Below are 27,394 nucleotides of genomic sequence, written 5' to 3' on the forward strand. Positions count from 1 at the left end.
GGCCTTTCCACTCGGTTTTGGCTCGATCACTGGCTGGGCGCCTCCCCCCTTTGGCAAAGCCACCCCAACCTATACCGGATTGCTACTGACACTAACATCTCAGTAGGGGATGTGCTCCGCGTTGACCCCCCGGCGATTCACTTTATGCGGGCCCTCTCCACCGACGAGCGTGTATCTTGGGAGGGCCTGTTACAGCTTATAGGCTCCAACCGCTTAGGAACGGGTGTTGATTCGGTTGAGTGGAGCTTGACTGCTTCCACGAAATTCTTGGTTAAGTCCCTATATAACAAGCTAACCGAAGGTACATCGTTTGACATAACTAGGGGGCTATGGAAGGCCGGACTGCCCTTGAAGATTAAAATCTTCATGTGGCAAATGTTTAGGAACCGGCTGCCCACCTCGGATAACGTGGCAAAACGCAACGGTCCGGCGGATGGCACTTGCACTGTATGCGGCCTTGGCGAAGATGCAAACCACATCTTTTTTAAATGCCACCTGGCCAGGTTCGTATGGAGCGCAGTAAGGGAAGCTTTCCATACGAACTGGAATCCAGCCTCGGGGAACGATCTGATCTCCATACTCAAAACTACGAAAGGGACTAGTAGTAGAATTGCATGGCGTTGCGTAGGGGCGTTGCTCTGGGCGATGTGGACAACACGCAACAAAATTACGATTGAGAAAAAATTCCCTAGCCACCCCGCGGATGTGATCTTCAAATGTCATCTTTTTTTACAGACGTGGACTCCGTTGGGGAAGAAGCGCGATGCTGAGCGTATGTCGGAGGCCATGACGCGCATCAAGAATATCCAGGTGTTGGCAAGACAAGCTCCGCCGAGCAGCTGAAACTTTTGGAGATTTCGTGGGAGTCTTTGTTAGATATGATTTCGCGTTGGATGCTTTGTTTGGATGTAATATTGTCGTTGCGTTGAACCTTAGCAGCGTTTTGGACGACGGTCGTGGACCAAACGTTTAAGTTTCATCTGTCTTAAGTTGTATTCCGTTGAACCTGATGCCTGAGGGCTTTATTAATTTAAAGCCGGATGCTTCTAGCGTCTTCGTTTCAAAAAAAAATGGTGGATCCGCCATGAACTCGGTCGAAGCTCCTATATGGTGTACCCCGAATTCTCAAGAAATGTTCATGTTTTCAAATATTGTTTGCACTTTACATAAAAATGTTATCAAAAGGTTTAAAAATGTTCAATTTTAAGAAAAGAATGTTCGCGCATTTCAGAAGAAATGTTTGTGTTTTCCAGAAATTTGAAAACATTTTAAAAATGTTTTTGAAATTTCAAAAAAAACTTAATTTTAAAAAATGAGTCAAAAAATCACATGACAAACACAAAACAGTTACCCCTAAAAAAGAGTTAAAAACTGAACGGGAAAAAAATTCTGGCGCTCACTAGCTCGCCCCAGTCGCTAAGTGCTGAGAGTGGTTAATGGTCGAGCACTCGAACGAACTCTGGCAGGTCGCTCTCGACCAATCCATGATTCAATCCGTTGCTCGAGGGATGATCGAAACAACGAGATCATTTTGATGGCAAGGATGAGTGGACAATGGAGGATAGCTGAAGCTGCTCGTCCCTGAAGACCATGACACTCTGAATGTTCTAGATGATCTAAAGATTATGCGGTGACGAGAAAGCCTCGGGCGCACATCAAAGCCAAGAGCCAGAAGGGGTTAGGGGGATGGACGCAACCCACGCACATATTGATTTTTCTCTTATTGCAGGTTACTCGCCTTTCATCCATTCTTTTTAAAGGGTACTACCAAAAGAATTGGGCCTAACTTGTATTGTTCTGCGCTGTGTATTTTGATACGCGCAAGCCGGGTGTGAATTTTTGATGATTTTGTATTGCCTAGATACGACTTAATCAATCAATATAACTCCATTTTAATATATAACCAAAAGAGTTTTTCTCGTGAACGAGGCATTAGCAAACCCAGGGGTGTAACCTTACAAAAATAAAATAAAAAGGAAATAGAATACGAACCAGCAGAAGTTAGGCCAACCAAAGGTTGACAATGACTAGCTGGAGCCTAGAGAGCACCGCTAAACGCTAATGGCCATTGCAGCAATCAAAAGAGCCAACCATGAGAAAGTTCACGCACGATTAAGTAAAACTAATGGCCATTCGTGTCCTGTAAAGAATAGACAAAGGTACGTCGTCATCGAGCATGGCACGGTCCGGTGATGGTTTGCATCAGCCATGATGTAATTAACCCTACTTATTGCCTTAATCTAAACATAAATTTCTAGCCCGTATCGTGACCTTTCAACTAATGATGTTCGAGTTAGGTCAGACGGACGGAGGACACCATGAAAACGAAAAGGCACCCGTGAGTGATCGCAATATTAAATTTTTTATCATCGACGACGAAAGACGTAGCCAAGCGCTCAATCACATGGGTGCTAGTAGATGAGGGAGTACCAGAAGTAGCCAGGGTGTATCCATCAAGAATTAGTAGAGTATGAGGGTAACTTGGACATTAAGGAATCTGCCATCATCTTTAATGATATTCTTCTAGTTCGATATGTCCTTCAACCTACAGTTCTGTGATATACATGTCCCTAAAAATGTGGCATCCCGAAAGTGTGTCTACTACGGAGTTGCTAGAGCAAAATAGCATGCATGTTTGAATTAGGTGTATTTTTTGTGCGCTCTTCAATATTTAGCTCAGACTTAAGCTAAACACCGAGGAGTACATAAAAAACATGCCCCATCTAAGCAAGCCCAGGAGTTTCTCGAATTCTATGGAACATGCTCCGCTCGTGGGCGGGGACAATGTTAGGCCATCTAACAGTGTTGAGTTTTTTTTTCTTTTGAACTAGGTAATTGCCCGTGCGTTGCACCGGGGTCTAAGCATTCTAGAGGTGCATTATCAATCCATGAAAATATATCTTTTACGATTCTCATCCATATTAAGCAACATTATGGACTAACATTGTTTATTGACCTTGCAGCCTGATCAACAATGGCTCCTCTTCATTGCAGTCTAAACGTGTTGCTGCAACTGGGCTTTACTTTTTACCGCATTTCATTTTTCAGAACCTAAAATGGACACAGAACATCAGTCCAAATGTATGGAAGCGGATAGTAGTACCTATTTTTTTGAACACCATTGTCCCTATTTTTAACAGTTTCATCCCCTGCTACTGCAACATTTATAAATTCATTCTTGAAATACTAAAAGCTAAGAGACTGACCAAGCGAAAATCCCTTCAACACAAGAGCCTGTAACAAATATTAAAAAGTAATTTAGATGGTTACCTCATAGAAGTCACCTTCGATATAACTTCAGGAGATAACTTTGTACAATTTTGGCCTACACAGAAGAGAAAAAGCTCATGTAACCAAGTATCACGAACAAAATGATTCCTATTTCCCTCAGTTCCTAATGTAAACAGATATAAATTCATCGAGATTTAAGAGAATGATAACCCTTGAATGTATGTACATATCGGTTTTTGGCGAGTTTGAAGGCCGACTCACATTTACCTATACATCTGAAAAATAGAAAGTGAGTTCCATTTCCGTTTACACGACAACACTTGCAGAAAAGAAACAACCAGAAGAGAAAACACACAAACAAACTTGAAAAAGCACATGCAGGCAATAAACCCATCGAAGGTAACCATATTAGTGCTAGTGCATAATAATTTGCTCCTGATTCCTGAATGAAGAAATTGCAATAATTCTATTCCCCTGAAGTTAACCACAGTAATTTTATCACTCAGTTAAGTACTTGATCAAGGACCACATGACATGTGCAGTCACATGCACGAGGCCGATGGACTGGCTAATTGCACTTGCAGTCAAGATGACATGTATGTGTGAGTGCACCGCGCTTGCTGTATGCATGAACCCTTCTCATCTGATGATCTCTCCCTATCTAACAGCCATGCACGAAAAGCTAATTTTGCCATGCGGAGGGCGGGAGCAACCAGATTGAGTTTACCTGCGTAGAGAAGGTGGTGGTAGTACGAGCCAAAATTTTGAAGACTATAATCAGTGAGGGAAGTTGGAGGAGCGACGCCGTCATGCTGAGGTAGGAGCGTTGGTCAGGGAGTACACCTCGGTTCCAACCCCGTCCACCTCGAGCGGCCTGATCCGGTGTAGCTGCTGGTCTGATGGCATAAGAGGGGCGGAGAACTCTGACGTCCACGCCGCCATTGCCGAGGGCAGCTGCTTCCTCCGCAGCACGCGCCTGGCACAGATCCCCTCGAGCCCGCCGCAGGGGAGCGCAGTGGCCGACGCCTTGGCGAAAGTGTTACCAGCCGCCGCCGCCGCTCTGGAGGCATGGAAACCCTTACGGGCATGCGACTGGGGCAGCGGATGATGACTTGAGGAGCGGGCCGGGTTGTGGATTTTCTTTCTTGACAGACCAAATGCAGTTTTTTGATTGAGGAAAAAACAAGGGAAAAGAAATCCAGGTGGAACGATGCGGGGAGCGAGAGTCGGACGAAAAGGGTTAACGTAAGAGGGGAGAGGGAACCTTATGTTTCTTTTAGATAGTAGAGAGTAGAGATTCATAATAGTGTTGAGTTGATTTGAAACAAACACACCAGATTTAGAATCGGTAGGGATTTTGCTTCAAGGTAAAGGGTATGGATATGAGTAGCGGTAGATGTTGCCAAGATGATGGATTCAGGCATATTATTGTTCTACTTTGTAAAGTCCTCGAGAATAATCAATAAAATGTCCGCATGCATCTCCCAGATGCAGAGGCCGGAGGTTATCCTCCTTTTAAAAAAAACTAAACAATAAATGTTCTTGGAAAAACATGACTTGTTTTTCTGCCCACCCTTTTTCTAAACCTTAGTCATTTGAGCGGGTTGCGAGACAATGCGGTAGAGTTGTTGGTTACGGGAGAGAGAGAAAGCCGATAGACAAGGTGAAAGGCATTTCTTAGGTAGAAGAGACAGTGTGGACAAGAACGTTGAAAAGACGGCTTATACCGACAAGAAAGCGGTGAACAAAAGCAAAGATGAAAATTTGATGAGTACGCCGCGTGATTGAAACTTAATGAAATTCCAGTCACATGTACCCTTCGACCAAACATTTTTTATGATACTGTACACTGGTCAAGAAATCTACCGGCAACGTCGGATGACAAACTGCATGTAAAAACTGTAATGTAATTTGGTTGCATTGCATTGGCTGGAGCATGTAATGTAATGTAATTTGGTTTGGCTAGAGCATGCACTTCTATAATGCTAAAAACTGTAATGTAATTCCACATGTCACAATAAAATATCCTTCCGAATGTAATTTGGTTTGTTTTAGCTCCATGATTTCTATGGTTTCGGCACTCTCTCGGTCTCTTTCGTGCGTACACCATGGATAAAATCGTGCGAGATTTGGAAAAGAGAAAAGGTGCAAATCTGCGAAAGACATGAAAAGTGAGCAACAGAGAGCCCTGAAGTGGAAAGTAAAAAACCGGAAATGACGACAGGTCAATAGGGTCGTCGAGAGAAGATATGATAAGATACGGCGGTACAGCTTCGCATGTGGGTTTCGGTGCTGTGAGCTGTTTCTGTTGGCACTGAGCAGCAGCCTGTCGTCCAATAGTACATGCAGCCCAGTCATCTGTCGGTGGACGCGGCACCAACTTGTACGCACCGTCATCGTCTACTTTCCCTCGGGACCGAACTGTTCAAGCATGCTTTTTTCTTTCCTTATTACTCCCTTTTCCCTTCCTTAAATATTTGTCTTTTTAGAAATTTCTAGTTACGTTGTAGTGTTAGATACATTCATATCTAGACAAATGTAACACAAGAATTTTGAGACAGAGGAAGTATAATAATTGATACTCCTTCTCCAATTTAAAAAAGATGATGTTCAGATACATTCCCTACAATGATTATTTTGAGGAGGGGTGATGTTTAGATATTGGTAGTACGGTCTTTGAAATGTACTACCTTTGATCACTCATTCATACTCCGAAGACAAAATTGTAATGTATCATGCTTACTAGTATTGTGTTACTCCCTCTATTCATAAATACAAGACGTTTGAGAGACTTGACACAGTCTATGTATCAACAGATAAATTATAGTATTGTAGAAATATTTTTGAGAAGTTAAGAATATCATTTTCATGCATCGAGTAGGAATATTTAAGGCAACATCAGTAGTCAAAGTTTAACATAACGCATAAAAAAATGTAATTTTGTATGAACTGAAGGGTTGTTCACGCTTACCTAGTATAGACATAAATTTAGAACAAGGAGTATCAAATCGTGAGATTTTTCCGAAACAACGGCAAGCATTTACTATTAATTTCTTCATTTCAAGTACATATTTTTATATTTGAGCACAAGAGTAAAATATATGTTTTGCTAAATAAACAAAGTAATGAACCGAGCGCACTGAGACAGTTAGGTTCCGTGTGGTTGACTCAGTACAACCGAATTGAAGTCCTGGACTTTGTATGATTGAGCATTTTCATGGATTTATTCCAAAAAAATGTGATGTTCGTTCAAGGGAAGACGTTGTTTCCGTTAGCTTCGAAACATATATGATGGCTTCATCGATCCTAAGATTTGACGGCTCGATCTGTCATAAGTGCTCGTATCGGTAAGGTGTGCATGCATACATTCGTATAGGTGAAGGTGAGGATACATGCATGTATGTAAGTATGTGCATTTGTACAATATTTCTCAACAACGGTAAAATAGAGTAAATTTTATGTGAGACATGTTGAGATGTCATATTGCTCCTCAGTTATTTTCTTGTCTGACTCATTGACCCAAAAAATATACTCCCTCCATTTCATAATGTAACGCGTATAGATTTTTTGAAAGGTCAAACTTTGCAAGTTTCGACCAAGCTTATAAAGAAAAATTATTTATATCTACAACATCAAATATATAAAATATGCAACTATGTCTTATGATGAGTCTAATGATATATGGTTGGCATTCTAGATGTAAATATTTTTCTCCATAAACTTGGTCAAAGTTGATGAGGTTTGACTTTTCAAAGAAAATTATATGCACTACATTATGGAATGGAGGGAGTATTAAATATTCGGTTTAGCTCTTCAAAGGAATGCATGTAAGCCAAATATAGGTCAATTAGTTCTTTTTGAAGGAAAGTGAGTTTTTTTTTTCTCTTAGGCACCATGGAGCACAAAATTTTCTAAAATTGAAAAATCAACCTTTTAAGTTCATAAAAAAACTGAAAATAAATACATGGGGATTTATAGATGTATACAAGATGTGTGTAAATTTTCATCAGGAAATACGCTTTGGAGTGCACTCTACAAAAAAATCATATACTTTTATAGTGAATCGTATGTGTTTTAGAAATATGTGATATTTTATTTTTGTATAGCTCGTATATAAATGTATTTCTCCATGAAAATTTGAAGACAAGGCAAATACCTCCATGTCTATGTGTGTATTTTTTGCATTTTTTAAAGACCTAAAAATTGCTTTTCTTTTTTTAAAATTAAGGGCTCCATGGATCTTGATCTCCATTAGCTATTTTCGTGTTTACGTTGATAAAAGGTAAAATAGGAGCAGACACGACGAATAAAGTTACAGAATTTAAAATAACAAATATTTAAAAAAATCTAATTGAAACCAAATAGATTGTTACTAAAGAGACAGTTCAGAAGACCCTGACCGGGGAGTAAAAAAAAATTACATACTTTTTACATCCTAGTTGTGACATTGTGACGGTATTTATCCGTGTTAAAAATCTTAGCTAACTTTACCCCTTATTGTAACATTGTGAAAGTCAATTAAAAAAACATTATGGAAGCTTTTATCCTAAGGTTTTTTCTTCGACATATCGAAAAGCTAGATCCACTTTGGTAGGATGACATAACAAATCGATCGGCAAACATGTCGAGGCGTACTAGTGGTCAATTTTATCGAAGCATGCAAAATTATGTCAATTTTATCTCAAATCTATGAAACTTTGTAATGCCATCCAAACACTCCCCACCCCTTGCGGTTATAGCTGGCCAAATGGGCCGTTTTTTTTCGGGCCGGCCCGGCCCGCCTTGGGCCAGGCACGACACGGGCTAAACGGCTCGGGCCCGGCACGCGGCACGCCCTGGGCCTGGAGGCTGGGCACGCGGGCCGGCACGGCACGACCCGATTACGTTTTTATTTTTTTATACATCTATAGATGGCCCAACATGTAAAAATAGGCTAAAAACGCTCAGTGCGTCAAATAACAGGCTAAAAATATGTAGCCCACCGTGCTAAACGGGCCAACGGGCCGGCCCGTTTACTAACTGGGTCGTGCCTGGGCCTGGAGGTGCAGCACGCGGGCCGGCACGGCACGTCCCGTATAGTAATCGTGCCCTGGTGGGTCGTGCCGGGCCAGGCACGATTACGATGGGCCGGGCCGGGCCGGGCCGGCCCGTTTGGCCAGGTATGCTTGTATGGTGGTGGTTTGCCCCTGGCACGGTGTCACCGCTTCATTCCCGCGTTTCTAGGAGGTCTATGAGGTGCGACGTGAGACCGTCAATGCCAGTCGCGGTGGATCTTCGCGGCAGATTGGGGCACCCTTGATCTAGATAACGACGGTCGACAACGAATCACTTCCTCCCATGATCTGGCTGGCTGGTGGTCCAGCGACTGTTTGGAAGTTGGTAGGCAGCTTTTGCTGCGATGCGACATCAACAATGGTGGCGCAAAGCAGAGACGTGGTGGATTGCAGATGGTGCCACACCGCTTGCATTTTTTTTGGCCACTTTTTTTGGCGTCGTTAACCCCCCCCCCCCCCCCCCATCGCAATGGCTCTAGAGCACGTGTGGATGAGGTGTCGAGACTCCCATGAAAACATTTGACTCTTTGCATAATGCGGCGATATGTGTTCGCATGCATGCCTTTTTGTCGCATGGTGATGCCCACGACAAGGTTATGCATGCGAGCGGCTGTCTCCGGGCATGTATTGCCATGGGATAATTCAGATTTCCTATAATCATGATGTGTGGGTATGCCCCACCATGCCACAACACCTTCTTCAACAAAGTGGTGAGGACAACACACATGGTGATTTCGATTTGGTGGTGCACTTTGAATATTGGGTCTCGAGCTTCAGGGTGAAAACTCTAGATCCGACCTTCATTGATTGCACATGCAATGGAGTCATTGGTTACACGTGCAATGATATCATTGGTTGCACATGGCATTGCAAATGTCTAGTGTAATTGTTATCATTTTTAACATACTATATTTTCTAAAAAGGTGCACCTAGCGCTCTTGCGCAATTTCAGATACAATCCTAGCAAATACGATAATGAGTTATGGGTCTGTTCAGCCACCGCATCATCCCGAGACATGGATCCGCCATTCGGCCTTGCTATTTTCTTAAGTTACAGTACATTTTTATGGGCATTCATCCCGCCAGTCAGAAAATAATAAAAAAAGATAAAAACCATCAGAACTAATAAACGGTAAAATGTGACTCTCTTTGCCGACAAGGTAAAATGTTGTCACAAGATCACAAGAGGAGACCAAGCCAACACTCCCAAAATTTACCGTTAAAAATCACAGAAAGAGAACGACATCAATTATTAAGAAAAAAGAATCGGCCAGTAAAACTGTAAACAAAACATGCGCTTTAACACCGGTGCACGCTTACGTGCGCTTCGATCGATTTAGTATTGCACGCGTGATTTGGGGTGCACGAATGTCCGATGGAGAGGTAAAGAAGAAAAAGGCAACCGTCTCCGGCTCCGGCTCCGGCCTGTTCCTTGTGGGTGCACCTCGTTCGCACGATGCGACGTCGTGACCACGAAGTGGGCTACGCATGCTTCGCCTTAAAACATAATTAACCAATTTAAAAAAAATCAATTGACCAATTGTTAACAACTAGTACAATGGAGTGCTTTACCACGAGGGAAGCTTCCAAACCAGCCCTGGCGGCAAGGGCACGCACGTGGACCGGCGGCACAAGAAAAAGGCAGATAGTTTCGAGGACGTTCTTTTTTCTTCTTCTCCTTTTGCTCTTAGACCGGGTCTAGCCTAGCTTCAAGAGATAAACTCCAAGAGACAAGACTAGGAAAGAGGTGGGCATCTAGAGCTGGAATATGCTCCAGGAAAAGAAGGGCCCTGTCAACCTCAGCCAATCCGGATACACATTGGTGCTGATTCTTTTCACTCATTAACTTTTTTCACGTATGGAAATTATTTACACAATATATAAATTTATAATGCATTCCTCGCGATTTACTGACATATTTTTCATGCATATGAACTACAGTAAACAGCTATTACGCCTCTGGAAATAAAGCTCGTTCCAAATTTTTCTATGTGTAGTAAAGTGATTATTATTCTTTGACGAAGTAGGTGCGTTGGTCAATGATTCACGATCTAACCTCTGTTTTCACAACCAAAACAGCTGCTCTGCGTTTGCTCTCTGCCGGTTTTGAGGCGATTTTATTATATGCGTGATATCAACCGGTCGACCGACGCTGCACGCTTCTCGGCCTTGGTCTTGGTTGGACGTCTTCCTGCCGTCTTCCCCTGCCATGGAGGATATGGATTGCATTTGAAACATGTAATCCGTGGGCAAATTTGGCACTACCTTTTTTTTTTGGTTAATAGTAGTGGGAATTAGTTGTCGATTAGATATTTGCAAAGTTTGGGAGGACTTTAATGGCCAGCAACAGCTGGGGGCATGTGCGTGAAGGCGTGAAGGGGTCCACGGGTCACAGCTTTTTTGGCCGCGTCCATCGTTTCGGTTTGGGCTGCTTCCCTCACGTGTCGCTTTTGCGTTCCCCCCCTCGTTAAATACCCGATTTCTTAGATTGTTTCCGAAGATTGGATGCAAATGCATCAATGCCTTTTACAACGATTTGTTGGTTCACAATTGGTTTTGATTTTCCTTACGTTTGTTTCTCTAGAATGAGCTTATTGAATGCATCTTTTCTCTAAAGTTTACGTAAAATGGAATATATCTTTCAAATTTTGTAATGGATGCAAAGAGTTTGCCACACCACATGTACAGCCATATAGAAATTGTCCTGGGCTCTACATACAAGCTTCTGAAATCGCATTCTCTCCGCGGATTCGAGCAAACTTATTTACATTTTTTACAAAGCTTATTCACCAGCCTTTGGTTGATTAGTTGAGAATATCCTATGCTGCATCTGAAATGACCCATCTATTGCCTAGACGCCGGGCCAACAAAAAGTTGTAAACATCATTTTTTTTATCATTTACCACTCTGCATTAACCGATGTCTGCGTGGTAGGATTTCGGCGCAACTAGATGGAGATATATCAAATATCCTACTTTCCTGAGCGTGGAATTGCAAAAGTGCAATAAATATCTTAAAAGTTAAAAAATAGCCCATGACAGGTTGTCCTCCAGAAAATGCCGCCCACCTTCCCATTTCCAAAAATACCCAGAATGCCCTCCACCCCACCTATAAATAGACCCTCTCCCAGCGCTTAGAAACCTTCCCCATCGTCTCTACCTGCTTATGCATTAGAGCCCCCGGAGTTGCCTTCGATTCGCAGCTAAGTCCTGCTTTCTCCCTTCCCCTTCTTATTTCAGTCCCTGTAGTTTGGTTTTCCTTAAGAGTCTACTCCCTGTTCCGTTGCAAATAAGCCCCTGAGCTCTGTCCTATTCTAGCCTCAACTCCTTGGTCTCCGGAGGAGTTCGTCGCAGATCCGATCTAGAGAGCCTCCCCGCACCACCCATGTTTACCTTCCCCTTCCTCTGACGGCCGCCGTCCCCCGATGAAGCTGCGCGTCCGCTGCCGCTCCCACTCCTTCTCCGTCGCCTTCCTCTACTGGTTCTACGACTTCTCATGAACTCCTCGCCCCCCGACAACGCCGCATCCATCCAGCCTCTAGTTGATTAGATCCAGCCTCGTTTCTTCCACTTTCTTGCCTTCTTCCTCCCCACCATCAAAGAAAAGAGATCTCTTTTCTGGTTCTTGGATCAAGAACCCGACCGACCATGTCGTCGCCGTCGCGCCGGAGCTCCAGCCCCGAGAGCAACATCGACGGCGGCAGCGGCAGCGGCTCCGCCGGTGACGAGCGCAAGCGCAAGAGGATGCTGTCCAACAGGGAGTCGGCGAGGCGGTCCCGCGCGCGCAAGCAGCAGCGGATGGAGGAGCTCATCGCCGAGGCCAGCCGCCTCGAGGCCGAGAACAAGCGCGTGGAGGCCCAGATCGGCGCCTACACGACCGAGCTGACCAAGGTGGACGGCGAGAACGCCGTGCTCCGCGCGCGCCACGGCGAGCTCGCCGGCCGGCTGCAGGCGCTCGGCGGCGTCCTGGAGATCTTCCAGGTGGCCGGCGCGCCCGTGGACATCCCGGAGATCCCTGACCCGCTGCTCCGCCCATGGCAGTCCCCGTTCGCGCCCCAGCTGGCCACCGCCGGCGGCATGCCTGACGCGTTCCAGTTCTGAGCCAAGACAAGTCATGCCACGGCGACATTGCGCCACCGTGGATAAGGTTGATGATTACTGCTGCTGCTGCTGAAGAATGCTAGTACTACTAGTTTGTTTGCTTCATGTTTAATTATGGTAATCCTAGACCATCATTAGTACTTATTTTGTGATTGTAATCTTCCTATTCTCCTAGCCAGTGGATATGGATAAGAACAATGTCATTGATGTGTGGCGGAGCACAAATGGATTGTGCCTATCTTTGGGTTGATTTGTAATAACATCTTGACATGGAACCAATATATGTTTGCAGTTATTTAGCTGTGTTACTTTGGCAAGCGTTTGATTGAATTTTATGAAATGACCCAGGTTGATTGTTGAGTGCTGATTATGTTACGTTTGTAAGTATGATATACCCCTTTTGCCAAAAGTAGATTACCCAGAGATTGTATCTGAAAGTATCAATGCACTCCTTTGTACCTGATATATGTGCTTTGAACCTGTGATGAGCGGAGAATTGCTATAAGGCCATAGTGGAGACGCCATGCTCTAGCATTTGCTGCTGTACGGATACTTTTGATGAAAAAATTGCGAGCGTCCACTGATCTTTTCTTGGAAATTTGCGTTGATTGTGATTAGCTTCTGTTTAGAACACGCAGTTTTCATTCATAAAAAAATAGTATTAGATTGGTCCATTAAGGCGTCAAGCTTCTAGTTTGCTTCTTAACAAAGTGAGTCGATCATTGGTTTTAGCTCGTTAAACTTAATGAGCTTACCTAACAAGCTACCGAATTGCACGACCAACTTTTTAAGCCCCTAATACAACACAACACACTTGTTAGGCTCCTAATACAGCACAATGCATATTTTCTTATCTTAAATGACAACGTTTAATGGCATCTCGGGCTTTCTATTCCATCGAATCGACTCATTCCAGACTAATAACTAGGAGGACATCTCCTCCCATGTCACTATCTCCCTTGATAAAATCATAGCCGCACCACTGTCCTGTAGGCCCTTATACCTTGCACCCAAAGCAAAAGGGGTAACCCGTACTAACAAGAGCTCATGAACTTTAAACAAACATAGTTGGGCATGGTTTCGCTCATTAAGCATATCGAGCTTAACAAGCCGAGCAACTAGTTAATCCACCCCTAGGTGGATGTACATGCCTTGCGTGTCTGAAGTGGTGGCACGATGGTGAAGGAGGTTGCGCCGTGTGGAATATGGCTCTCTTGGTTCCTCACTAGTCATGGAGATAGTGATTTTTGGATTTGATTGATCGAATCTTTACACTAGATTACTCATTCCTTCAATGACCCTTTGCTCTTGTTGGTGATGGTGGAATATTGTATAGATCGTGTATGAGGGTTTCTTCTTCCTCGGTGGTTTTTTTGGCGTCATTTATGATCTTGGTTTTTGACACAATTGATGCTTCTCTGTCTTTTCGTGTGTTGAAGCCAAATGGTACATATATGATTTGATCTCCCCAGCCAACCTAAAATCGGATTTTGCAGCCGATGGTGGAGTGGTGGAGCGCATCGAATTCCGTTCTATTGAGTGTTGACAGTGTAGAAAAGAAGACTTTCCGTAGTGTGTCGGGCTTGTCATTCAGTTGTAAATTGATATTACCCTAAAAAATGTTGTAATTTGATGTCTTGTAATGTGGATCCGCAAGACAATTGCTTTTTTAGGGGGAAAATGGCACCTTAATTTCCTTTTATTTCATTTTAGGAGTATCCTACTTCGATTTTTTAGCGGAATTTCTACTTTCTTATGGACATGCCAATTAAGGCTTTTTTTGGGGGTAGAATTCAACCAGTGCCGCAAGAGACACGAACGAGGTGGCCCATGAATTAGTAGGTTTGGTTCATTGTTGGTCGACGAAATCCCATTACAGCTTAACTTGTGTAACTGTTGTTTGAAGGTTGAAGCCATGATGCCTTCTCTGAAGAAAAATATCCTTACTTTCCTATGGGCTCTAAACTGGGTACTTCTACTGTTCAGGCCGAATTTCAGCTGGGCCAAACCCAAATTTAGTTCCGGCTAATGATTGACAAGAACTGTAGCAACAATAATGGAGGTTTTCCTTAAAAAAACAATAATGGAGGTAAAGCAAATAACGACATCTTCGGTCTTAAAAATCAGCTGGTATATATCCTGAGCCGCCGCAGGAACCCAATCTCTTTGTTTTTTTGTCAATAGCTGTAGCAAAATTTGCCACAGCAAAGACAGTGACATACGATTTATGTATATACTTTCAAAGATGGAAAAAAAATAAACTGATACTTATTCACATTGCCTTTGATTCCTCCATATCCAGTGTGATTTCACTGGCAATCCCGGGGGATACAGACAATCTGATTACAGGTCACCCTGTAGTAGTAGTTTCAGAAAAGTTTTCCCTTGCAGCGCCCATGTACTACATACGTACACAATGATTGAGAAAATGATCATGGGGCTATTCATCGTTTGATGTACCCCTTCCTTGCTAGTCACACAACCACCGTGTGCAGAAGAGCTTCATGCCCGCGGGAAATGAGCAACTATCTCATGCTGTCCGTGCCGAAGCAGAGTGTCGTGTCGTAAGAGGACCCCCCTCCTCCTCCGGTAACGCCTTCCATGAGCGCGAATCGCATGTCCTCCGACGGCTTCCAATGCCGCTTCCTCTGGTTGACGAACCAGTTGTTGATCTGCCTCGGGTCGAGGCCAGTCATGGCGGCGAGCCTCACCTTATCATCTTCCTGCGAACATCACGGTATCTATCCATGAATGATGATCGTCGATCAAGGTTTGATGCAGCAGGGGTGGGAGATGTCATTGCCGGAAGAAAAGGCGCGAGGCGAGGCATGTACCGTCGGGTAAGGCCAGCGGTAGTGTGTGTTCCACCAGTCCACGAGAGCAAGCCGAGCATCCTTGGGGAGCTTCCCTTTCTTCCTCTTCTTCAGGAACTCGGTCCGGAGGTGGCTGAGGCAGCCGCTGTACTTGTTGAGCAGCATCTCCCTGAGCTCGCGGTCGGCCAACCGGGAGCTCTGCTCTTGCATGCCGGCGTCGGATGCACCGGTGTCCCCTGAGCATGGCTCGTCCTCCGATGACTCCACCATTTCATCTTGCATCATGGAGACACCCCAAATCAGACATGCATTTAGACAAAATGATGTGTGGCATCAGTATCAGGTTGCATGGCAGTAATACAGTGCACAGACAGAACTAGAACAGGACAACATCGATAAGCAGACAAGTGCAGATAATCACTTGGTTGCACAGAAACTACACGCACAGAAGCACATTCAGAACCCAAAGGTGCTGCTGGATACTTAACAAACAACAATATGGGAATCTGCATGCAGAAAATCTTCTGGAAAATGTCTCAAGAAAAGACGATCGAAGGAGCTTCAGAACTGGAAGTTTCTCCATAAGAATGTGCTATGCAGTGTATCTAGAAATATACTTCTAAAAGAGCACTGAAATGAATGAAACTTGATTATCGATTGGTTAATAAATCTGTAGTAGCAAGTATTAGTCTGAAAACCCAGTCAGTCTAAGAAAATGGGATGAAAATCAGGCCACTTTTATCTATCAACCCTACATGAATGAACAATGGTTCACAGCTAGAGCCAAACTGATTAGTTCAGCTTGTGCTTCGGGAAACAGAGACTATATAAGCATTCTTTCGGCATGACTGACGTTTTGTGGAGCTATTCCTACAGCTGCTGTCTCAGTAGGAAACACTTTCTGTACTACAATCAAGTCTATGTAGGCAAATAGCTCTTTTATATTGTGAGTGAGCTTCATTAGTACAAGTCGTAACTTCTGAAGCTTAAGTTCAGGAAAAAGTAACCTTTTTTCGAACCAACTGAGGCATCAGAAAAAACAACTTCAACCTATCTAATTTATGGATGCAACTATGGTTACGATTGGAATTTGTAGTGCCTGTTTGGTCATCAGTTGAGACTTCAAGAATTTGCAAAGCCAAAAAGATAAGAGGCATTTTGTGTATTATCTAGGCTTATTTGATTTTTAACATCTTCGACCTTAAGAAGCGGTTTACGAAAGAGAGAGAGCTCAGTGTCCAATTAGAAGCACTCGGAACTACAGCTTTGTTTAATTTGACACATAGCTGCTGGGCTCATACAAACCACATCGGGGTTGGTTGATGTTAATGAACTTGAGGTTGACGCTCTAGGGTGTAATAATAAAAAATAATAAAAAATCTAGCGGCGACATAAAAATGGAGCAGATGAGCCCAGGAGCAGAATTGGGTTTCCGTTTTGGCTCTGGGGAGCATATGCTCCTGGATGTACAGTAAATTCAAAACAGCTAGTAAATAAAATTTAAAAATTCTGATTTTCTTATAGATGTTCATGTTAGTGTAGCAAGCCTGCTTCAGAATTTTCATGCGAAACAGGTTAGCAATGCTTCGTCAGTGAAAAAATAATTAAATGTAACATTTGGTGTTTGACTTCTTTTTGCATGGGTCAAAATGGTTAAGCTTTCCCCCTATAAAAGTTTTCAGATGTTTTTGACATTTGGAAAAAAACATTTTTAGCGCCGGGGAGCATGTGCTCCCAGGAGCCGAATTGAATTACGTAGGTGACAATACCCATATGGCTATCTGAGATTCCAACACTTAAATTTTTTAGCTGCAAAAAAAGAGAGAAAGAATCCAATTCTCATAAGCACATTGGCAGGTCATGTAATAAAAAAGAATATTTGGATGTAAATAATCTAGCTAGACAATATTACTGTGCACCTGCTTCATTTTAGCATTTGAGTTGTGCATATTTCAAAGTTCTAACAATAGGACATCTTCATTGAAGTACCTGCCGGACTAACCAGCGGCCTATTTTTTTGAGAAACAGAGTACAGACATAGATGTCCACATACACACACACACACACGCATACTCACCCCAATGAACACACACACCCTACCCCTATGAGCACCTCTGTTGAAATTGAAGTACTCCCTCTGTAAAGGAATATAAGAGCGCTTAGATCAATCTAAACGTCTAAATGCTCTTATATTTCTTTACAGAGGGAGTACTATCATAAAAAACTGTGTACTATGCGGTGCAATGTGACATTTTGAAATGATGACATGCTTAGCAGATCATTCTAACATTGTTTCTCACACCAGAATTGATGGAGGGGACACATTGAGTAGACACTAAAAGATGACCAGCTCAATTAGCAAAGTCAAAATATATGGGGGCTGAAACCATAATTAGAATCACACGTTGGGTGCACAAATTAGGCACAACCCGGCATTCTTGAATAAAATCAGAATAGACACACTAATGGCTTTCTTGAATCCAAGCAAACTATGCATACTGCTATGCATTCTTCAGGACTATCGTGTGAGCACTTACCATACTAGTTTGAACTATTGTGAACATAGTCAGCTATTTAGTCATAGCTCATACATGTGACCTACCTAGACCAAACAAACAAAGATAAATATAGTATTTCTACTTAAGCATTGTCACACCAGTTTCATATGGCATCATTAACTCAGTCTTATCATAAGCTTCAACCAAGTCATTGTGTGTTCCTTTATATCTATATATTAACTAGGTAGATAGGCTACACATCACGAAGCACAACTTGTATGGACTATGGAGTTAGTGATTTAACATGCACGCAGACTAACTTGCCACAGTTTTTGTTAAAACTGGTAAATTTGATAGAAAACTAGGAAATTTCACTATATACATGATGATCATGTTTCATGCTCCTTTGTAGTACCCAGCAGTGGCAGAGCTTAGTGCGGGCCAGAGTGGGCCATGCCCCCCCAGGAAAAGTATTTCCTTATATTAACACCTCATATCTAAAACTATTTGGGGTCAAATTTGACATAATACAACAGATTACGCCACCCCCCCCCCCCCCCCCCCCCCAATCCCCAACTCCGCTTAAGGTTCATTTAGACACCTGTCAAATCCCGTTGAAGCTCCGCCACTGGTACCCAGTACATTTCTACTTGGGGGCCAAATATATTAGAAGGTGGAAAAAACAAAACCGCAACTGTTTTGGCCACAAGAACAATTGTTTGATATGTGGTATATATAAGACCAATAACATGTTTAATATGTCCCAGCCATCATGATGACAAAATTTCCTTCTAACTTTATTGAACATCTGAAGTTCCAAAAACCTTGTGTGTTTTCACTACTCCAGACTCACATATTCATGATGGAAAGATGAGTAATTCATACAAACCCCTTTTCTTTTTCCCAAGAATGCAAATCAAGGCCACACTTTTGAGGACGTATATTTCGCGTAACTATGATATCTGTGACATAACAAGTGCACAAAACCATACTTTTAAGTATGGATTTGACATAACTTGCACCTTCTTAGATATAGCTTTGCCAGCTTGTTAGCATTTATATTCTGTAGAAAACAACTTTCCACATAATACAATGCTAACAAGCTGACATTAAGCATTGGATAGCTAGTGGGCCTAGTTTTTCAACACCACCACAAATGCTAAAACCTTGGCTTTCTAATATGCTATGTAAAATGTGTTTTTTTACAAATTGTTTTGCTAAAATATGTATTTTTATGAGAAATCTCTGGAAATATTGATAGATTTGTAGATGTAGAATGGCTTAAGAAACAATTGCTCCAGGCTAAAACAACACCATAGCCTTGTTAATTGTTAACCACTTAAGTTCGTAAACAAGAAATTAAGATAAAATCCTACGATTGAAACTGCAATTACAAGATACATCTCCTACTTAGGGCATCTCCAACTCAGTCCATCAACACGCCCCTAAATATCCAGACCGCGCTGTCCGAACACTTTGTGCCATCCAGCGTCGTGCAGCAAATGTCTGCAGACCGGTCCGCACATCTGAATTCCCGCAAATCGGAAGCAAAGCTGGGGATGGTTTGTGGATGTCTGGACAGCCGCCACGTCAGACTCGGACACCACCCACACAAAAACCCAACTCGGAGCCCCGCTTTTCTCAATCCGTCCCTCCGCCCTTGTTGTGTATTTGCGTAGTCCGAGACCGACGTTGCCGCTGTACCACCTACTCCGCCGCCCAGACCTTGTCGGACCTCCGTCGCTCCAGCCAGGCTCCCTTCCATCCTTGGTCTGGCCGCCGCCCAGGTACCCTCCGCCCCTGCACATTTCTTTCCATGGCGGACATCGTGCCTGGCAAGTGTTCGGCCAAATGCCATAGCCAAATTTATGGATGTTTTTGTTGTTTACTTTGAAGCAAACACGATGGATTCGGCCATGGAGTATTTCTATCGAACTTCCAAAGCATAATTTGGTGACGTTTCAGGAATTTATCCAAATGCATCAACAAATTCGGCATCGAGCAACTCATGAGCAGTTTCAGAATTATCTAGTTGAGCATTTGTTGACTATTCGAGGGGAGGAGTCAAAAATATATCCGAATAAGTTGAATACAATTTTGAATTATTTTATTGAAAGACTTCATGTTTGAATTGATATATTTATATTTGAATTGTTGTTGCATCAGAATATTTGCACAGCATAATTATGGACAAAGGATGTTATTTATCTTTAATTATTTTATGTGCTCTGAATATAGGGAAAAAAAGACCAAGGGCGGACATTTGGTGTATAGGGTTGGATGGCCTCCCCCTATACGTTGTCCACGGAGGCGTCTGGACGTGTCCTTGAACATTTGGGGTGTTCATCTTTTGATGGACGGCGTTGGAGATGCCCTTAGTAATTTGTAAGTCTATAACGCGCGTCTGAAAAAAATCTTCAGCCCATTATCTTCAAATGAGATTTCGTTAAAAAATAATCCCCAAGGCTGTCAAAACAGAAACAAACAAGCGTGTGTCTAGCTCTCAAGTAGATGAGAAATAAATATGTTTCATCTAACTTCTATACCGTTGGATTTTACCTGGAGATTTGTAGGTTTTTTCTTTTCTTTTGATTAATCAAGTAGTGTAGGAGTTAGATGAAACTTTGTTAATTTTCATCTCTATGTCAAACAAAAACGAACAAACAATACTATATTTACTTACCAGAAGTAATTCAACCAAGCTATCATATCAAGCACTGACGAAACAAAATAAAGTTCCGTGAATGATCAACAAGAAGATTCACACTTGCCCCCACAGCAACAATAAAAAAAAGCTTCGCCATTGGGAACCAGTGATTAACCAGCATGCAAGAGCAAGATTCTTTCTTTCCCAGCCTAGCTCTCTCTCAAGTTCCATCACCAGCCCAGCCTGCAAAGTCTACAAGTAGTAGGGTAGCAGCTACTCCTAGTACCTCACTAGCCTCTAGAGAGAGAGAGAGAGAGAGAGTGAAAAGGATCTGGAGAGAGATATGGAGAGAGAAGCATGCATAGGTAGGCTGAGCTACAAGGACGATGGAACCTTGGACAAAACCCTACACGATGTCCCGTCGTCTGACACGCCTGCGCCCCATTGGCATGGACACGATTTAACCTATCAAGAACACTCATCAAAGCCACATTCACACACAAAGCATCAAACACTTTCACACAATCGAATCCAAGGCTGCAGAGGACTGCGGCTAGCCGGAGAAAATCAAGGCGCGAGATGCAATGCATGTATGCATAATATGCATGCGGATTTTATACCGGAGTGCGGCGAGGTGGCGGTGGCTCCGCCGCCGCAGAGCTTCGTGAACTGCGAGCGGATGGTGGTGAGGAAGGAAGCGGCTTCGTCCAACGGCCGGGACAGCTCCACCTTGTACCGCGACAGCAGCCGGCAGTACGCCTCCTGCATCGTCATCTCCACATGTAATAACCAGCAAGAGCTAGCGCGCGAGGATAAGGGGAGTTAGCTGCCGTGAACTTGTTGTACCTACCATGAACTCGTCGAGCTCGGGGTCGAGGCCGATCTCCCCGGCGGCGGCGGCGGCGCCTCCGCCACGCCTCTCTGGCCGGCCGACCTCCTCGAGCAGCGAGGCTACCTCCGGCGTTGCTCCCACCTGACAAATCAAGAATCAACGTGGCAATTAATTCTTGGACGATGAGTGAGTGAGTGAACTAGCTAGCTCGAGCTACTTATGGACTACTACTACAGCATGCAAAATGGATTTGGACACGGACGGACCTTGCGGCATTCGATGTAGGCGGAGAGGAGGGAGGGGTAGCGGCGGTGCCCGGCGATCTGCGTCTTCATCAGCTCCGTCAGATCCGCCGGTGGCGGAGGAGGGGGAGGAGAGCTGGCATCACCGGCGACCCCTGACACCTCGCTGCAGGCCGCGTCGCCCTCGCCTCGGCGCGAGATCCCCGGGTGGATGCTGTACAGATCCTCCATCGATCTCCTTCTCCCCCAGGGTGGATGCTGTACTGATGCTTTTTGTCAGTTGGAGAATTTCAATCGACTACGGCGCCACGTAGTAGAGCGCGACGCTTGCGTGTGCGATACAGTCATACTCGTACAACAGATGTTGTGCTACTTCATGCATATGCATGGTCGTGATCTTGGACACGCGCGGCCGATCGTTTGGTAGCCCGCGTATACTTCAGCCCGTGGCGAATCTTGGAAAAGAAAAATGAAGGGGTGCTCAAAGTGAACTGTGTGTAGAAAATGTTAAAAACTCTCAATTCTTTAGTCCAAATAAGGTTAAAAAAACTGATATGAATACTAGTAATTTCTCTTTTCCAATTTTTGGAGGGGGCCTTGAGCCTGTCGGAGCCCCCCCGCTAGATTCGTCACTGATTTTAGCCAGGCTCGCACGGGAAGAAAATAACCCGTCTGGTTACCCGCATTCACTGTTGGGCTTGTATAACACGAATATTAAAGCACACGAACATTAAAGCATCTCTGGCCTGCATGAAGAGAAACACTCAAATCGGTCGTTTTTTGAAGCTAGACACGAGCGGTGCAACCCTAAACACGTGGGTGTGGGCGGTTACACGCGTGGATGCGGTCCTGAGAAGTCGCATTGTTTCCCGACACGTCGTCATAAATTACCCTCACCTTCCTTCCTCACCGCTCTCTTCCCTCTTTCCAACTCACACCGGCGGCGACGACCACCGAAGCGGCTGCAGACCTCCACCAGAGCGCATCGGCCATGGCGGTAAGTCCTCGCCCTCTCTATAGATTTACTGCTTTCGACTCGAGCTAGATTAGACGTGAGCACGCGATCGGAGAGTTAGGGAGGGGATTGAACACATCGTGGGTGAAGGATTGGATTAAAACACTGCCATCGATCGATTCTGCACGGATGACTTCCACACCCAGTGGGTGCGCTAGCGCGCCCCCACTGTTCAGCCGCAAAGACAAGAAGAGCAAGAAGACTCTACCGCAACCACGCGCTTCACGTCCTGCGTCCGCTCTTGCTCATCCCGGACGAAGGTTTGCAGACAGCTCTTGCGTCCCCGGATCTGCTGGCGCGGGGCTTCCACCGCCGTGTCCTCCCGGGTTCGCGGTCCGACGACAACCTCGCCGGCCTCCGCCCAGGGCTACTACGGGCCGGCACCGGACCCGCTCTCCAACGCTCGCTCCGAGTTCATGATGACTTGCGGTGGCACCACCACCAGGGTATTGCCGCCTCCTATCGGCGTCCCGCGGCCGGCGTTGACCCCGGCGCGCTGTCCGGCGTCGCCTGCGCCATGCCGGTCGGAGGGCGTCCTCCCCACGAGTTCCTCCCTCGGCCTCGTTCCCGGGCGGGGTGTCCACTATAATCTCCTTGATGTTCTCTGACTCGTCGCCGGCCAGCTCCGCCTGCTCGTCCGGGTCAGACCCCTCCTCCGTCAGCAGCTCGACGATCGTGTCGACCGGCGTCAGGCCTTCCCCCCCACTCCGGCCAGGCCGAGTCCGCGGCGGTTCTCCCTCTCGCCTCAGCGGCCCTTTGTCGGTGTCAAAACCGGCGGATCTTGGGTAGGGGGTCCCGAACTGTGCGTCTAAGGTCGATGGTAACAGGAGACAAGGGACACGATGTTTACCCAGGTTCGGGCCCTCTCTATGGAGGTAATACCCTACGTCCTGCTTGATTGATATTGATGAATATGAGTGTTACAAGAGTTTATGTACCTCGAGATCGTAATGGCTAAACCCTAGAGGTCTAGCGTGTATGGCTATGATAATCAGCCTCCTCTATCCGGACTAAGTCCTCCGGTTTATATAGACACTGGGAGGATCTAGGGTTACATAAGGTCGGTTACAAAGGAAGGAATCTACATATTCGGTCACCAAGCTTGCCTTCTACGCCAAGGAGAGTCTTATCCGGACACGAGTACAGTCTTTGGTCTTTGTATCTGTTGGGGAATGTAGTAATTTCAAAAAAAAAAATCTACGCACACGCAAGATCATGGTGATGCATAGCAACGAGAGGGAAGAGTACCATCCACGTACCCTCATAGACCGTAAGAGTAAGCGTTATGAGAACGCGGTTGATGTAGTTGAACGTCTTCACGATCCGACCGATCCAAGTATCGAACGCACGACACCTCCGAGTTCAGCACACGTTCATCTCGATGACGTCCCATGAACTCCGATCCAGCAGAGCTTCACGGGAGAGTTCCTCAGCACGACGGCGTGTTGATGGTGATGATGTTGCTACCGACGCAGGGCTTCGCCTAAGCACCGCTACGATATGATCGAGGTGGATTATGGTGGAGGGGGGCACCGCACACGGCTAAGGGATCAATGATCAACTTGTGTGTCTAGAGGTGCCCCTTGCTCCCGTATATAAAGGAGCAAGGGGGGAGGGGAGGCCGGCCGGCCCTCTATGGTGTGCCAAGAGGAGGAGTTTTCCTCCTAGTTGGAGTAGGACTCCCCTCTTTCCTACTCCTACTAGGAGGGGGAAAGGAAGGGGGAGAGGAAGAAGGAAAGGGGGGCGCCGCCCCCCTCTCCTAGTCCAATTGGGACCAGAGGGGAAGGGGCGCGCGGCCTGCCCTAGGCCAGACCTCTCTCTCTCTCCACTAAGGCCCATAAGGCCCATTATTTCTCCGGGGGGGGGGGGGGGGGGGAGGGTCCGGTAACCCTCCGGCACTCCGGTTTTCTCCGAAATCACCCGGAACACTTCCGGTGTCCGAATATAGTCGTCCAATATATCGATCTTTACGTCTCGACCATTTCGAGACTCCTCGTCATGTCTGTGATCATATCCGGGACTCCGAACTACCTTTGGTACATCAAAACACAAAAACTCATAATACCGATCGTCACCGAACTTTAAGCGTGCGGACCCTACGGGTTCGAGAACTATGTAGACATGACCGAGACACGTCTCCGGTCAATAACCAATAGTGGAACCTGGATGTTCATATTGGCTCCCACATATTCTACGAAGATCTTTATCGGTCAAACCACATAACATCATATGTTGTTCCCTTTGTCATCGGTATGTTACTTGCCCGAGATTCGATCGTCGGTATCTCAATACATAGTTCAATCTCGTTACCGGCAAGTCTCTTTACTCATTCTGTAATGCATCATCCCGCAACTAACTCATTAGTTACAATGCTTGCAAGGCTTAAGTGATGTGCATTACCGAGAGGGCCCAGAGATACCTCTCCGACATTCGGAGTGACAAATCCTAATCTCGAAATACGCCAACCCAACAAATACCTTTGGAGACACCTGTAGAGCACCTTTATAATCAGCCAGTTACGTTGTGACGTTTGGTAGCACACAAAGTGTTACTCCGGTAAACGGGAGTTGCATAATCTCATAGTCATAGGAACATGTACAAGTCATGAAGAAAGCAATAGCAGTAAACTAAAACGATCAAGTGCTAAGCTAACCGAATGGGTCAAGTCAATCATATCATTCTCCTAATGAAGGGATCCCATTAATCAAATGACAACTCATGTCTATGGTTAGGAAACTTAACCATCTTTGATTAATGAGCTAGTCAAGTAGAGGCATACTAGTGACACTCTGTTTGTCTATGTATTCACACATGTACTAAGTTTCCGGTTAATAAAATTCTAGCATGAATAATAAACATTTATCATGATATGAGGAAATAAATAATAACTTTATTATAGCCTCTAGGGCATATTTCCTTTAGTCTCCCACTTGCACTAGAGTCAATAATCTAGATTACACAGTAATGATTCCAACACCCATGGAGCCTTGGTGCTGATCATGTTTTGCTCGTGAGAGAGGCTTAGTCAACGGTCTGCAACATTCAGATCCGTATGTATCTTGCAATCTCTATGTCTCCCACCTGGACTTGATCGCGGATGGAATTGAAGCGTCTCTTGATGTGCTTGGTTCTCTTGTGAAATCTGGATTCCTTTGCCAAGGCAATTGCACCAGTATTGTCACAAAAGATTTTCATTGGACTCGATGCACTAGGTATGACACCTAGATCGGATATGAACTCCTTCACCCAGACTCCTTCATTTGCTGCTTCCGAAGCAGCAATGTACTCCGCATCACACGTAGATCCCGCCATGATACTTTGTTTAGAACTGATCCAACTGACAGCTCCACCGTTCAATATAAACACGTATCCGGTTTGCGATTTAGAATTGTCCGGATCAGTGTCAAAGCTTGCATTAACGTAACCATTTACGATGAGCTCTTTGTCACCTCCATAAACGAGAAACATATCCTTAGTCCTTTTAAGGTATTTCAGGATGTTCTTGACCGTTGTCCAGTAATCCACTCCTAGATTACTTTGGTACCTCCCTGCTAAACTAATAGCAAGGCACACATCAGGTCTGGTACACAACATTGCATACATGATGGAGCCTATAGCTGAAGCATATGGAACATCTTTCATTTTCTCTCTATCTTCTGCAGTGGTCGGTCATTGAGTCTTACTCAACTTCACACCTTGTAACACAGGTAAGAATCCTTTCTTTGCTTGATCCATTTTGAACTTCTTCAAAACTTTGTCAAGGTATGTGCTTTGTGAAAGTCCAATTAAGCGTCTTGATCTATCTCTATAGATCTTGATGCCCAATATGTAAGCAGCTTCACCGAGGTCTTTCATCGAAAAACTCTTATTCAAGTATCCTTTTATGCTATCCAGAAATTCTATATCATTTCCAATCAACAATATGTCATCCACATATAATATTAGAAATGCTACAGAGCTCCCACTCATGTTCTTGTAAATACAGGCTTCTCCAAAAGTCTGTATAAAACCATATGCTTTGATCACACTATCAAAACATTTATTCCAACTCTGAGAGGCTTGCACCAGTCCATAAATGGATCGCTGGAGCTTGCACACTTTGTTAGCACCCTTTGGATCGATAAAAACTTCAGGTTGCATCATATACAACTCTTCTTCCAGAAATCCATTCAGGAATGCAGTCTTTACATCTATTTGCCAAATTTCATAATCATAAAATGCAGCAATAGCTAACATGATTCGGACGGACTTAAGCATTGTCGGTGTCAAAACCGGCGGATCTCGGGTAGGGGGTCCCGAACTGTGCATCTAAGGCGGATGGTAACAGGAGGCGGGGGACACAATGTTTACCCAGGTTCGGGCCCTCTTGATGGAGGTAACACCCTACTTCCTGCTTGATTGATCTTGATGATATGAGTATTACAAGAGTTGATCTACCACGAGATCGTAGAGGCTAAACCCTAGAAGCTAGCCTATGATTATGATTATTCTTGTCCTACGGACTAAACCCTCCGGTTTATATAGACACCGGAGAGGGCTAGGGTTACACAGAGTCGGTTACAGGGGAGGAGATCTACATATCCGAATTGCCAAGCTTGCCTTCCACGCAAAGGAGAGTCCCACCCGGACACGGGACGAAGTCTTCAATCTTGTATCTTCATAGCCCAACACTTCGGCCAAAGGATATAGTCCGACTGTCCAAGGACCCCCTAATCCAGGACTCCCTCAGTAGCCCCTGAACCAGGCTTCAATGACAATGAGTCCGGCGCACAGATTGTCTTCGGCATTGCAAGGCGGGTTCTTCCTTCGAATACTCCATAGAAGATTTCGAACACAAGGATAGTGTCCGGCTCTGCAAAACAAATTCGACATACCACCGTAGAGAGTATAATATCTCCACAAATCTAATCTGCCGACAACTTTTCATAACGTGACATCACGCCATGGCCCGGTCATTATTCG

The 27,394-nt window shown here is 44.7% G+C and overlaps 1 protein-coding gene, 1 long non-coding RNA gene and 1 pseudogene across 2 annotated transcripts; 1 reads left to right on the forward strand and 2 right to left on the reverse strand.

The window, feature by feature from the left end:
* Positions 1-1,879: 1,879 nt before the first annotated feature.
* LOC147990052 (uncharacterized) lies at positions 1,880-4,411 on the reverse strand. Its single transcript, XR_015602770.1, has 3 exons — positions 3,959-4,411; positions 3,271-3,506; positions 1,880-3,051 (listed from the first exon to the last, which is right to left on the reverse strand). It is a non-coding gene; the product is annotated as an uncharacterized LOC147990052 (long non-coding RNA).
* Positions 4,412-11,411: 7,000 nt separating this feature from the next.
* Positions 11,412-12,684, forward strand: LOC125546826 (bZIP transcription factor 53 pseudogene; annotated as a pseudogene).
* A 1,947-nt stretch (positions 12,685-14,631) lies between these two features.
* LOC125546818 (homeobox protein knotted-1-like 1) lies at positions 14,632-21,815 on the reverse strand. Its single transcript, XM_048710942.2, has 5 exons — positions 21,442-21,815; positions 21,194-21,316; positions 20,964-21,105; positions 15,220-15,473; positions 14,632-15,108 (listed from the first exon to the last, which is right to left on the reverse strand). Exons 1-5 carry the CDS (start codon positions 21,646-21,648, stop codon positions 14,911-14,913), a joined length of 924 nt encoding a protein of 307 aa, XP_048566899.1. The 5' UTR covers positions 21,649-21,815; the 3' UTR covers positions 14,632-14,910.
* Positions 21,816-27,394: the final 5,579 nt, after the last annotated feature.

The sequence above is a fragment of the Triticum urartu genome, chromosome 1A, assembly GCF_056163025.1.
Source record: "Triticum urartu cultivar PI428250 chromosome 1A, HENAU_Tu73, whole genome shotgun sequence".
Taxonomy (NCBI): domain Eukaryota; kingdom Viridiplantae; phylum Streptophyta; class Magnoliopsida; order Poales; family Poaceae; genus Triticum; species Triticum urartu.

What these genes read in the sequence shown, in the direction of transcription:
- LOC125546818 (XM_048710942.2), bottom strand. Translation starts at nt 21,648, where the DNA reads ATGGAGGATCTGTACAGCATCCACCCGGGGATCTCGCGCCGAGGCGAG. An exon ending in CCTACATCGAATGCCGCAAG is followed by an intron (nt 21,317 to 21,441) that starts GTCCGTCCGTGT and finishes TTGATTTGTCAG; the next exon opens with GTGGGAGCAACGCCGGAGGT. An exon ending in ACCGCTGGCCTTACCCGACG is followed by an intron (nt 15,109 to 15,219) that starts GTACATGCCTCG and finishes TGATGTTCGCAG; the next exon opens with GAAGATGATAAGGTGAGGCT.